Here is a 12,913-nt window from a genome sequence, read left to right on the forward strand (position 1 = left end):
GGTAGTCCTGATTTTATCTAATCCTACAAGTCTTCCGAAGCAGCCTGTTCTTCGACAGCAACGACGAGAACATTCGAACTTCTTGCTAATCCATCCAGGGGTTGTCTAACTGACTAATATGTGTCCAGCTCAATCACCAGGAAGCTTCCAGCCGTGAGGACATATAGTGTAAGTGCCTAGCCTCGAATTTGTATTGAGTCTGTGCTCCATTCGTGTTTTGAATCATATCTCCTATGTACACTGCTGTTTCTTAGTAATTGAACAAGCAACTGGACTATTCCAGAAAAGAAGAGTCTCGAAATTGAAAAGAATGATAGCCTCGGTACAAGTTCAGGTTGGTTCTTTGTAGTCATAACTGAATTCGCCTTACAATCATAGACCTGGTAACTAACATGGCTGCCTATACTTTAACCTTGTTAGTGATGTCGAATGATGTGCTGACTGACCTTGCGAACGCCATAGACCTAAACCTTCTGGAGTTTAATGTCGCCTTTATCAATGGAAGTTGCGACAAGTTGGACTGACTCCACAGGTTCCAATCTTCCAGTCCATGTCTCTCATCCCATGTGTATAGTGTTTGCGTTCCTGCCACAGTCTCTGGAGTCGCGTGAATCGCCAGTAGTCCTATCATTGTCATCGAACTTTCTTCTGCATCTACGCGTTGAGTGGCAAGGTCGCGGTTTTGAGTTCAACACGAAAGTCTGTCGCAATTAGAGACCCTCGGTCGGGCGTGACTTAATATTTCTGTATGAAGGCTGATTGGCTCTAGTCGGAGACATAAATTACTTTCTCTCATTTAAACTTTTAAACTAAGCACCTCAGCATAAAAAAGATCTGTGAGTGCCTACAGTTCCGACCTTCATACCCTCAACCTCAGACGTGTTGGGAATCATGCGTTCCCAAACCCTTAACTATTGCAAGCCGACTTTGTGAAGATGCTCTTCAGTAAGCTTTAGTGCTACCCTAGCCAGGGCATAAGGGCGTTTCAAGTTATGTAATATTAGGAGGACGTTGACCTGCCTCCGATTCAGGGGTTATGAGATACGGCAACGGCTGTTGTGCTGCTGTACCTCTCATGAATACATGTAAACCACGCACTATGAAAGTTGGCATTCCGCGTATGCAGGCTTTCTATCCCAATTCGGCCTTGCCTTTTTCTGTTGTGACTCAAAATGTCATGTTGGTTCATGATATCACCAACCGCGACCAGGCTCACATTGACTCAAAGGCAGCAACACGAACCACGTCCAATATTTCCCTTCCTCAACATCGATGTTTCACTAGAAGCTGGGCGATTGGAGTTACAAGAATTATTTCCATGACCGCAAGCAAGGACACTGCACCTCAAACTTGTCGTTTCAGCTGTAGGGTCGGATTGATTATAAAGTGTAGAGAAGGTTGGTGCGTGGCAATATGCTCCAGGCTATTTGTTGATAAACATAAATGGATGGAAATCGCGAAGGATAAATTCAGTCACAACGCGCACAAAGCTTCTAACCATAGGGCAGTAGGTTTATTTAGGCTTCCGCACTTTTATAAAAGATCACCCTTTCCTCTTTCTTCCCGGGGAACGATCTTTCACCTTCTGCATTCACATCACCAAATATATTTATCATTTCTTTCTTAAACTGTCTTCATTACATCATCATCAACAGCCCTTGACTGGTATGAGGTAGACTTTCATGCGCTATTGGAATTGATCTAAGTGATTCAGGATCATTTCCATTTTCAAGACTCGGCCGAATAAGCACACCACTCTCAACCAGCTTGAAGCTGATGAAGCGATCTGCTTGCGACCATGACAACTCTCCTGAGGACACCAAGAATGATTCAGAGAAACGACCGAGAATGGAACAAGATCAGATCGGGAGGCATCAGTCGTATCCTCTTTTGGCTTCCATCCTTCCAGATGGCAAAGACGTGGCCAGGCCCAGCCCTCCTACTCCGCCTCTCCAAGACTATGATTTCCCCAATCATACAAATGAAACCGTTTATGAGATGGATGCTCCGATACCCAGGGGGTTCAATACTCTTCGATACAAACTTCTACCCCCGCCTGCAGCATCCGATGCTTCAACCTCTGTCAGCGAAGATCTCTTCTCCGACGCGGAGTCCAATTTCGGCTCTTGGTCACAGAGTCTCATTTCAAGCAGTACAGGCTTTGACGAGGAACATCCCCCAATTAGGCCACCATGCCTCATTTCAAAGCGTGCCACTAGCCCTCTTTCCTCATCCTCCGAAAGTGATTCAGAGTCTTCTTCATGCTCCCTTTCGTCAGAAGACTCAGAGGTACTTCACTTATCAGAGCCCAGCTTCACCTATGCCTCTACAGAAAAGGAGATTTCCGGCTCTATCATATCTCCTGAGATCAAGTCAAATGCTCTTGACCGCTTTGAGAAACAGCGACTGGCGATCGAGACTACTCATCTACCCAATCCAGGGGGACGTACTCATTGTTGGCTCATGCCACTCCAAATCCTCGACATGTCAACTCATGGATTGTATGAAGCCTGCCCATACCATCACGCCGAGGAGGAATATCCTGCAACCGAAGCTATGTGGAAAGATACTTCTACCAGCTATGCAGAACGCCGCCCTATTCCAGCTAAGGGTGACACTCAAAAGTCTTTGAAAAGGCAGAAAAGGTACATATCTATGGACATCGAGCCTTACAATTTTGGTCGCAGCAAAGCAACTGTTGCCAGCTTACCAGAGTACATTCGCACCATGATCATGTCATTTTGTACTGAGCCAAAAGACCTCATCGCCTTGATCAATTCATCCTCAGTCTTCCTTCAACCCTTTTGCCGAAGCCGTCGTGCCATCGTTAGCCAAATCACCCAGAGTATGAGATTACGTTTCGGTGGTGATATGCCCTCCAGCTGTCTTATGGTGGCACGGCTGCGCAATATGGAATCCAGGAGTGACGCCGGTAGCCCTGAGGCTCATAAGGCCAATGTCAAAAGAACCATCAAGAAGTTTTTGACACTCACTCCAAAGGGGCCTTTGCTCCATCCGAGTTACAGTCTTCGACAACTAAGATTCGTCTCAGAAACTCTTGAGACGGCAGAAAGTGTGATGACGTGCTACGCGCATCAAGCATGGATAAGCAGAAATGGCATGGGGAAACTAGGGCCGTCTCACACTGTTGAAGATTTGGTGCTCTTCAAGACTGAAAGGAAAGGCTTCATCGATGCTATCTGTCTGTACGATGCTTATTGCACAGCATTCTTCTCTGAAAATGCAATTTCATCCGTTGGTGACATCACCCTACGGCAGAGCTTCCTTGAAGAAGATGGTATACCAGGTGAGATCATCAACCGGTTCTACAGCATCAGCAACTACCTACATCAGTCATATTTCAATTGGATACATATCGCTATAAACGAGGCACGCTATGATCCTGCTGCCAAGGACGAGAACCTCAGACTAATTCCTCTTTTGGAAAAGCACATCGGCCTACTTGTTAACCATTTTGTCTGTAGCGGTCCAAGCATTTTCAGAAGTTTGCAAGAAATGAGAGCTACTCCACGCTCTCGCTTCCTTTTAAGACTGCTGGAACGTTGTGAGACAGACGCAGCATATCGTCAGAAAATCACGTCTCCACAGGGCAGAGAAGGTAATCGGCTCTGGGCATATCGCGAGATAGCGTCCGGCCTTACCACGGAGGAAGTACAGACAGCACAGCATTTCTGGGACCCGGCTATTGTCAGGAGTATGAAAGTAGCGCCCTCAGTCTGTTCCACGGTCGGCCTACCGTTGCGGCACAGGCGGGCCACCTAGACTTACTCAACACTCTTTCGTCACCACGTCGATATAGGACTTACAGAAGCCATTTTATTTAGCATCCAAAAATTAGAAAACCACCAATTAATAACTAGTATTACTTATTCCTGTAATTGATTACCACCAGATTGTCATAAACCTCAAGCATTACGAGAGGTTGGGGGTTTTACAGGGTGTTGGCTTTATATGTCTCGCTGAGGTGATAAGCTTTAAGCATCAATCGATAAGGGCTCGGCCTGACATCGCTCAGTCTGCCTTTGAGTAAGGCGCATGATGTACGCATCATCTGCTCGGTCTGTCAACTCAAAATAGGCAACGTGCCTTCGACTCAACATTTATCAAAACATAGACGTGTTCTTTTTGGAAAGATTAAAGATAAGTGCAACAAATACCAGCCCCTGCTGTTTCTTCTCATTTTCCTTCCGCGTTGCCATCACCATGATAGGACATCTAATCTGAGTCCGAACTACTACTCGAATCGTACTTCCCACTTCCCTTCCCAAACTTCGGCTCCGGCAGGTAAAGATGCGTCAAATTATGCGTCTCTCCTTTCTCCATTCCACGGCACGTATTCCCCGCATCAAAGCACTTCTGGCACGTATCCCAATCCCCATTGTTGCAAACACTGCAATAGTAAAATCCGCCCTTGATCAAGAGATTACACATCGCAGTAGTACTTGGGATAGACCTTGACCAAGTTGTGCTTGCCTTTGCCTTTGTAGATCTCTCCTTGCTCGAGGCAATCTCTACAGATATCGTAGTCGCCGCCATCACACTTCTTGCAGTGTGCGTACGGACCGCTGATTACCTGGTCGCAGATGTTGCACTCGAGGTCGACTTCCCATGCTGGAAAGTAGGCGAAGTCAGAGAAATCTTCTGCCGTGCGGCCATGCTTCTTGGCTTTACGTTTGTCTGATAACACGTTAGTATTCTTTCGAAAAGGACTCATATCTCATGTCCATCTCACCAATTCGTTCTTTGACAAAATATCCCGCTGCACCACCTGCAGCAAAACCTCCCGCTGCGGCCAGAAAGGTCGATGACTTCTTTTCCTTTCCAGGCAGACTTGGTCGTGATGCTTGTGGATTGGCGTACTGTGGCTGACCCAGACGTGTCATATGTCCATCATGACCTCTGCTATGAGTGTTTAAACTTCCGGGAAAGGCTGGCATGCCTGGAAGTGGCGGAAGTTCTAAGGGAGCTTGCCAGGAGCTTCTGCCTGACGTTTCGACGTAGCACCATTGCTGTGACTGTTCAGACCAATATGGTACCCATGGCGGAGGCGTAGGGCATGGGTGACTGTGACCATCAGTGCCAGATGTCACTATCGCTGGAGGTGATTGGATTGAATGAGTGTTTAGGGCTGCAGGAGGCGGCTGTACAGATTAGCTCGGAGGTGCCGAGGATGACGGCCATTGCTGATGCTGAGGCTGTTGTGGGGACTGATAAGTATTGTATGGCGGCGGCTGTGGCTGCGGACTGTGAGTTTGAAGTCCAGAGTCCTGTTGGCCTGGGTATGACTGTTGTGATTGTCCATTATAAGATTCATAACCGGAGTTTTGATGGTTCTGTCCAGGATAAGGAGGTTGTCCATTTGCTTGCTGCTGATTTTGGTAAGGGTTGTTGTTGTAAGACTGGTAACTCGGTTCAGTGCTTTGGGGCGCTGACGAATGCGCTACAATCTAATGGTTAGCGGATCTCTCAACCAGCTAAATCGTGGTGAGCTTCACCTCCTTGCTGTTGTCCAAGGCGTTAACCCAAGTTGAGCCCTTCGAATTCTTTTTTGAACTTGTTCAAGAAGGACATAATGTCGATTTTCCTACTTTGAAATGGGGAAATGGACGAGACATCGCTTTGTATGTTTTTAAGGTAAAGAGCCCCGCAAATTAATTTCAACACTCGAGGATGAATCAACGTAAGCGAGGATGTATCTCCAAAGAATGGTTCTGGAACGTGAGATTTTATGTTTCAAGACCTCCACTTCGTCATCGGAAAATTTAGCCAGCTATTACCAAGGCTTAGAGCTGGTCCTTTTGCTTAGCAGGATCAAATGTTCACGATCCCTCGTTAATTAGTGTAAGCGTTGGAGTATCGGTGAGCTAGCTAGCCTTACAGGGGACTGGTCATTGGACATCTGTACGCCATTGCCCTTAAGATTGGTGCTTCTTGAGACGATGATATCATCATTCTGCAGAAAACTTCTCAGGTGAAACTGGTTCGATCGTTGCATCCAATAATTGCTGGCGATTGGCATGCTGATTTATTTTGAGAGACCTCCCTGATGATCGTTGGAGGCATCGGGGAATTAACTCAGCCCTGTGAGGCATTGTTCAAGGTTCTGTAACACCGTCCTTACCCCTCGCCACAGGATCTGAGTGTCTCTGACTTGTTACTAGTGAGATTCTGTGATTTATCATCACGCGATCAGGTGCTCTGCGCGCAGAGCATTTATTTGATGGTTAATAGAAGCTTGTGCTTAGGTTGGCTGGCAGGCGTGACAGCTTTAGCTGTTAACATATAAGGGATCAGACACGATGTCCCACACATCAGTCAGTGAAACATTATTGAATATCTATTACTCATTCCATCACTGACCTGACACGCCGCTTATCTCCTCTTCCCATTCCTCAAGTGTCTTGACCACATATCTTGTCTCTGGATTCTCAGATCCAATTACCTCCCTATAAAGGTTTACACAAGTTTGCATCAGTGATAGAGCATTTTTTTGTTGACCCATCATCTTCAAGATTCTGGCGCCAAGCACCATAGTGCGTAACGTCTCCGGATGACGTTCGCCCAATACTTTCTTGCTCCCGACTAGCACTTGTTTCTGGAGCTCAATAGCTTTTTCAAGTTCGCCTTGTCCCAAACACGCCTTGGCCAGGTGATTCATGCTTAGCAGCGTATGTGGGTGCTCTGAGCCTAGCACAGTCTTGCATCCTTCTACAACTTCTGTTCCTAAACCTTCAGCCTTGTCATATTGATTCTGGTTCAAGTATGTTGAGACCAGATTAGCTTTTGTTGTCAAAATATCTCGATGCCTGTCTCCCTGAGTCCTTTGTAAGACTTTCAGTTTTCGATCGAGAAGTTCCTCGGCTTCAGCACCTCGAAGCTGAGATATATAGCTAAGTGCCAGATTGTTCATACTGTTGAGGGTCCGTTTGTGCTCTTCTCCCCAAATTCTCTTGCTCGTTTCGACGAGCTGACTTTGAATCTTTTCTGCCTCAGCAGTCTTGTGTTGTCTTCTATAGGCTTCACCCAACCCACTCAAACACTGCCGCATCGTCTTACTCTCTTCCCCAAGACTTGGAAAACCTGTCGTAATTGCTTTTTTGCTAATATGCTCCGCAGTTTCATACTTGCCAGTTTCAGTCAAATATCTTGCATATCGATACAATAGCTTTACCCATGGTTTGACATCAGCCATCTGCGGCTCTTCCTGTGTCACAGACTCCAGATGCGGCAGAAGCAGCTGGCATGTAGCCCAGTCTCCTATTTTGTAAGACCTGAGATTGTCGCACATGGCGGATATGAATAGGCTCTTCAGTTGCGGCAACTTATTTGAAGATGATGTCCAGGCCCTGGTGCAAGCCTGCACGGTTGAGTGCAACTCGAAGACGCCTCGATCGGTAGTCATATGAACGAGGTAAAAGCTACGAAGCACGTCTAGATCATCTTCAAAGCCCACAACTTTGTCTTTCCGATGCTTGAGCTTGCCGTTGTAGTAATGAAGTGCGAATTCGGGGATTCCTTTATGATCGAAAAGGCTCATGAATGATAAGAGATTGGCTGCTGAGGGCTTTTCGTGGCGGATCTTCTCGAACGTGACTTGCCAAGTGGTGATCACAGAGTTGGAAACAGTCTCGTCTCTACGAGGATCACCAAGATCGACCTCCAGAAGGCTGTTCTTCTTATAATCACTTTCTTGGAATGCTTCCAAGTAGCTTTCAACTGATTCCCGTGGCGAACGTCGGTTGATGTAGGCTGCAGCTTGTGTGATTGCGAGGGGGATGTAATCCAAAGCCTGAAGGAGCTCAACAGCAGGGTCTTTCTCGAATTCATTGGTAAGTTTGGTTTTGATAAGACGTAGTCCTTGAGCCTCGTCCATGGTAGACACTCGGAAAATGTTCTTGTGACTACCTGTGAGCCTTTGCGCAACATCAAGACTGCGAGAGGTGACCAGGATGGCGCCATGAGGAGCCTTAGGGAGGAATGACGCTAGGGGTCGTTCATGAGTGTCTTTGGGGTAGAAAAGGTTGACGTCGTCGGCATTGTCGAGTATCATCAGCCAAGGACCAGACTCATCGTTCTGCAGCCAGTCGCGAACAAGCGCAAGAGTATCCGTGCTTGGCTCGTCTCGTTTGGGTAGTTTCATTATCTCTGCCATAGCGCGGTAGGCTTCTTCGAATCTCGGTCTTGAGCTTGCATGGACCCAGAATATATTGACATCGGAGTTCTCGTCGTGAATAGAATATGCAAAGTTAATAGCAACCTGCGATTTACTACATTTTGTCAATTAATACTATTGTTGGAGCGACGGAGATACATACCCAAACCCTCCCATGCCTACAAGAGCCATACGGCCAGCAGAGCTACTGTACTTGTCTATGAGCCATGCCGTCATATCGGGACGTGCGACAAAGTCTTGATCTCGATCAAAGGGAATATTGAAGCATGGCGGGCGAGCTACTGATGTCGTGCTCTGCTGTTGGAGTGACAAACCTTCGACCCTTTGCGACATGTCGAGCAGAATTGTCCTATTGAGGTTAACGGAGGCATTAGTCGTTGTGGTCACCCGACTCACGTTTGGTCGACTTGCAGGCACAACGTGATTGTCTGCTTGTAGTGCTCAAGATTTGATACAACCGTACTGATTTCCTTGCTGTCGAAAGGCCATTTAAGCGCGCGGAGACCAAATCGACGCATGGACTTCCACGCACTCCCAGGAACGAGTCTATTCTGGACTTCTGCTAGTTCTGTATAGCATGCATTCAATGAGTCAACTAGCGACCGCGATGTCGCCAGCGCCGTATTCTTGGGGTCGTTGATGAGCCGCTGGGCAGCTTCGAGGCATACGTCCAGGTCTTTTAGCCGGCTTTGAAGTCGGGCAATGTCAGCCCTCGCACTTCCCGCTGCGGTCGAGTACTGGACGCAGAGTTTCCCGACTTTGGCGGAGAGTTCGACGATGGCGATGATGCTCGCGGCGAGCCCGACGGCCTCAGCCATAGTGAGCGATGGGTTTTGTCAATTCAGGTGAATGCCGATGGGATGCAGAGTCGCGCTTTATCAACAAGCAGTGAGGGGAATCATTTTCAACCCTGTCTGCCCAATGAGGCTGTGGTGTCAGCTGAACCCGACGTGGCTTTTATGGTCCAACGACAATGGGCTTTTGACATCAAGGGGCATTGATTGGCACAGTCGGGCGGTGCATTCGGGTGTTGGGCGCCTAATTTCTTCGCTGCTGCGTATGCTCTTGGTGCACACCATTGATCGCGACTGAGATGCGCTTGATTACAGGACAGAACTGCAGCACATGAATCACTCACCGCAATAGGTATCTAACCTTCTTCAAAATATGCATTCACATAGACAGCCGTGGGCAGGGGCCAAGCTAAATCTGATAAGCATAAGGCTGCAGAATTGAGGGACGCATCTGAGAATGATAAAAAGCATGAGGTCCGACTATCAGGAATAATTGAAGGCTCTCTATTCGTAAGTGGCTCCTCGCTATGCAAACTGCGCTGAGCTCTATCATTTAACAATCTAGGTCATAATCCCATGTATGTTGTTTCCGCTTTGATATTGTATCCGTACCATCCGTCTAACGCCATGACCAAAACGCCATTGAAATGCAAAGTAAATATTCGTATCCTCTCAAATTCATGCAACAGACTCTGTTCTTCGCGAACGTCGACGTCTTCGACCTTCATGCAAAGGCGTAGAACGATGCTTATTCACTGCCGCCAAATCGAGAGTTGACTCTGTAGCAGCTCTTTTGACAACCTCCATAGACCCATCTTCTTCAATGGTCTGGATAGTCATCTCTCTCTTCTCATCCTCAATCATCTCAATCTTCTCTCCGACACCGAGAAGTCTTGGTGTATCAGATATCTTGGGCTTTTCAGACAGGCCCATCCAGGCTAGAGTCTTCTCCCATATTCCCGGTGGGGGAGGACTCCACATTCCGACATCGAAGGTATAGTGCTGTTGCTCATCGGGGAGATTGAGCCATACGAAGGGTCTGTTGCTGTTGATCCTTCCTTCGATGACAAAATCGCCAATCTCGTCGGGGATTCGGATTGGCTCGGGGATGAGAATGGTTTGGTAGGCGGGTACGATGAGGTGAAGTTGGACAGGTCGGCAGAACTGCTTTCGTCGTGCTTTTGACATTTCTCGCTTGGTGATGCGCTCTCGGGCTGCGAGCATGAACATGAAAACGGTGTCGAGTTGGTTGGTGTATCCGCAGAATCTAGGACTTAATGGCTTCTCTTCCACGAGGTGGAAGAACTTGGGGTACCAATCTGTGTCGGGATGGTAAAGGAAAAACCAGTGATCGCGTTCGGTGTCGACACTCGATTGACTTAATCGTTCTCGAATCATATCGAACACATATTGCGGGAAGTCTCGTTGCGCCGTAAGCGCCGCCTGAGCTTCCAGACTGGTCGAAATCTCGCCAAGCTTGGCCGCGATGAGGTTCAACGCCTGGACACCCTGATACGTCTGAATGACATTTGCGCCCATGCCCAACGTCGTAGCGACAATACTAAACTGATGGAACAGTCTCGTACTATCAACTAACGACTGGCCCATGATGTGCATCTGCGGCAGAATACTCTGCGCGCCCTTGATGGTCTGCGACGCGCTAGAGAGAAAGTCGTTGGCATGTTGGATAACGTCTCCGACCTTGGAGATCTTATTCGCAGCCTGGACGATCTTGATGACGGGCGCTGCAGAGGCGCATGTGCTTGCCACTTCGAGGGCTGCTGCTTGGAATTTTCTGTCGCGAACTGCTTTGGTGAAGAATTCGTCGAGGCCCATGATGTTAGTTTCAAAAAAGAGTGTGTCGAGAGAGTGAAGCACGTAGAATGGGTTTGAGAGTGAGGCCGTAGAAAAAGGCGGTAACTGAAGATGGATACGGCTTATCGATGTGGCGAATGTGATTGGTTTAGCGAGTCTGAGGTGACCAATTGGAGATGGACAGCTGGTGAAGTGGATAAGTCAACTTGCGGCCCAACGTGAGACGCGTATCATAACAAACAAGAGTCATCGCCTTGAAATCAGGGACGGGAATTATGACGCAGATGATCACGATAGAGACAAAGAGCTTGAGCTAGAGAGACCCTCTTTGTGGATTGTCTCGGTAATGTGAGCTTGGTACCTGGATCGTAGCTAAGAGCTGAGGGGAGGGAGCTAAGAATAGCTTCAGGGGGAGCTTCAGAAGTGGGCCCCCAAGATCTGTAGAAGAAACGCGGATGCACAACTTAGCAGATCATTTTATGCAAGCTTGTGAAAATGTGACATTATGCGTAGGGTAGGTTCAGAGTCTCGATCGACATCATGAAGTCACGGGGGATATGATTCAAGAACTCGACATCTGTTCAGTGATTAAATATAAATGACATTTATTACAAAATTAAAGCACTATCGTTAACATCAGTGAGGCTGGGGGGTATCCAAGGAACAAGACCTCAACTTTGCCGACCACCATACTCCACCTATTGCTTTTGCATCTTAGCCCAAGCAATCGTCGCACCCAACCGATCTCCAGACTCATAAAACATGTAAGTATTCCCTCCAGCACTCGCAATATCAGGCGCTGCAACCCTTCCAACATCCTCCCCCTTCCCTCTAGACTGATACAGCAAAATTGGCTCGACCCCAACATCCCGCAATGTCTGATCAATAGTCCTTGCGTAAATCTTACCCGAAGAGCCATGATAAATAACATAGGCCTGACCATTCCACGTCCAGTAATTCGCACCCGAGACATCTGTCCCCTCAGGTCCGCCAGGCTGAACAACATAATCTGAATCAACAGTCCATTTCCGACCATCCACAGATTCAGCGAGACGGATCTTGCGCCTGTTGTCTTTTTCGTTGGCCATGTAAAACATTGCGTAGTTGTACTTGGATGCAGAGTTGGGATGCGCAAAGACACGAGCGTAGCTTGATTCTGTGGTGTTGGACCCGCTCATTTGGTTGTTGACTGCTACGCCTCCGTAACGGAAGTCAACGCCGTTGCTTGATTCTGCCCAGCGAGTTTGGGTGTTATCGCCGTGGAAGTAGAGAAACATTCGGCCGGCGTCAGAGTTCCAACTTGCATCTGGGCTTGAGACGTGCGGGACTGAGTAGTATGAATCCCACTTGTTGGCAATGACAGGGTTGTTCTCATACTCTTCCCAAGGTCCCTCGAGACTGTCAGAGTATACCAGCGATATACCTCCTGGGTTCTCGTGTGGTGCGTAGTAGAGATACCATTTTCCAAGAGGGTCGTCTAGATATTCCCCTGCATGGAAGATACTGGGAAAGATGAACTCATTTGTTGGATTGTACGTGAAGGTGGCTTTGTCGGTAACATGGCCTTTGTACCAGAAGTTTGGCCAGCCATGAGGCGCAGGAGCAAGTTGTCCACTCGCAACAGAGGCCAAAAGAGAAACGCCCAACAGGCGAATAGTCGTAGTGAAGCGCATGGAGTATATATACAAAAAAGCCGCTGATTTTCACTCGAATACAGAGCAGATGAGATCAACAGATTAACGCAAAATCTCCCAGCATTTTCTTCACCTTTTATAAACATTATTTCCATCTGCTGTATAACCAACATCCATTATCATCGGGATCAAACCGACACTCCCCGAAAGCATGTGAGTCGTGCCAGCGCATGACGAGACAAAAAAAGGCATGACCCATCCTCATCTCGCTAGTGTCAGCCTTGCAAGCAATTATGCGAGAGTCAGGGCAGCGTCTCGACTGGTCAGAGGAGCCGCGCAGTGTAACATCGGAAAACAAATCTGCACGCCAAGTCTGGGGTCGTTACATGGATCTCCCCTAGGTTTTGGTGGTGGGGTCAGGTACCGTGTTATTCCCGGTGTTTCAGCGTGTGACGAGGGCATGTGGTGGTTGGGGA

The 12,913-nt window shown here is 47.8% G+C and overlaps 4 protein-coding genes across 4 annotated transcripts; 1 reads left to right on the forward strand and 3 right to left on the reverse strand.

Annotated features, from left to right (window-relative positions):
* Nucleotides 1-1,848: 1,848 nt before the first annotated feature.
* On the forward strand, nt 1,849-3,783 carry FSUBG_13342 (uncharacterized protein; the record flags this gene model as incomplete). The annotated part of the gene is made up of 1 exon (XM_036678223.1): nt 1,849-3,783. One exon carries the CDS (start codon nt 1,849-1,851, stop codon nt 3,781-3,783), a length of 1,935 nt encoding a protein of 644 aa, XP_036531194.1.
* Nucleotides 3,784-4,444: 661 nt separating this feature from the next.
* Nucleotides 4,445-9,012, reverse strand: FSUBG_13343 (kinesin light chain; the record flags this gene model as incomplete). The annotated part of the gene is made up of 8 exons (XM_036678224.1): nt 4,445-4,698; nt 4,754-5,085; nt 5,169-5,461; nt 5,900-5,974; nt 6,143-6,165; nt 6,382-8,288; nt 8,337-8,543; nt 8,591-9,012. The coding sequence occupies 8 exons, from the start codon at nt 9,010-9,012 to the stop codon at nt 4,445-4,447; spliced, it is 3,513 nt and encodes a 1,170-aa protein (XP_036531195.1).
* A 654-nt stretch (nt 9,013-9,666) lies between these two features.
* FSUBG_13344 (uncharacterized protein) lies at nt 9,667-10,824 on the reverse strand (the record flags this gene model as incomplete). Its single annotated transcript, XM_036678225.1, has 1 exon — nt 9,667-10,824. One exon carries the CDS (start codon nt 10,822-10,824, stop codon nt 9,667-9,669), a length of 1,158 nt encoding a protein of 385 aa, XP_036531196.1.
* Nucleotides 10,825-11,501: 677 nt separating this feature from the next.
* On the reverse strand, nt 11,502-12,476 carry FSUBG_13345 (uncharacterized protein; the record flags this gene model as incomplete). Its single annotated transcript, XM_036678226.1, has 1 exon — nt 11,502-12,476. One exon carries the CDS (start codon nt 12,474-12,476, stop codon nt 11,502-11,504), a length of 975 nt encoding a protein of 324 aa, XP_036531197.1.
* Between the last annotated feature and the right edge of the window lie 437 nt (nt 12,477-12,913).

The sequence above is a fragment of the Fusarium subglutinans genome (genome assembly GCF_013396075.1).
Source record: "Fusarium subglutinans strain NRRL 66333 chromosome Unknown NRRL66333_c0000332, whole genome shotgun sequence".
Taxonomy (NCBI): domain Eukaryota; kingdom Fungi; phylum Ascomycota; class Sordariomycetes; order Hypocreales; family Nectriaceae; genus Fusarium; species Fusarium subglutinans.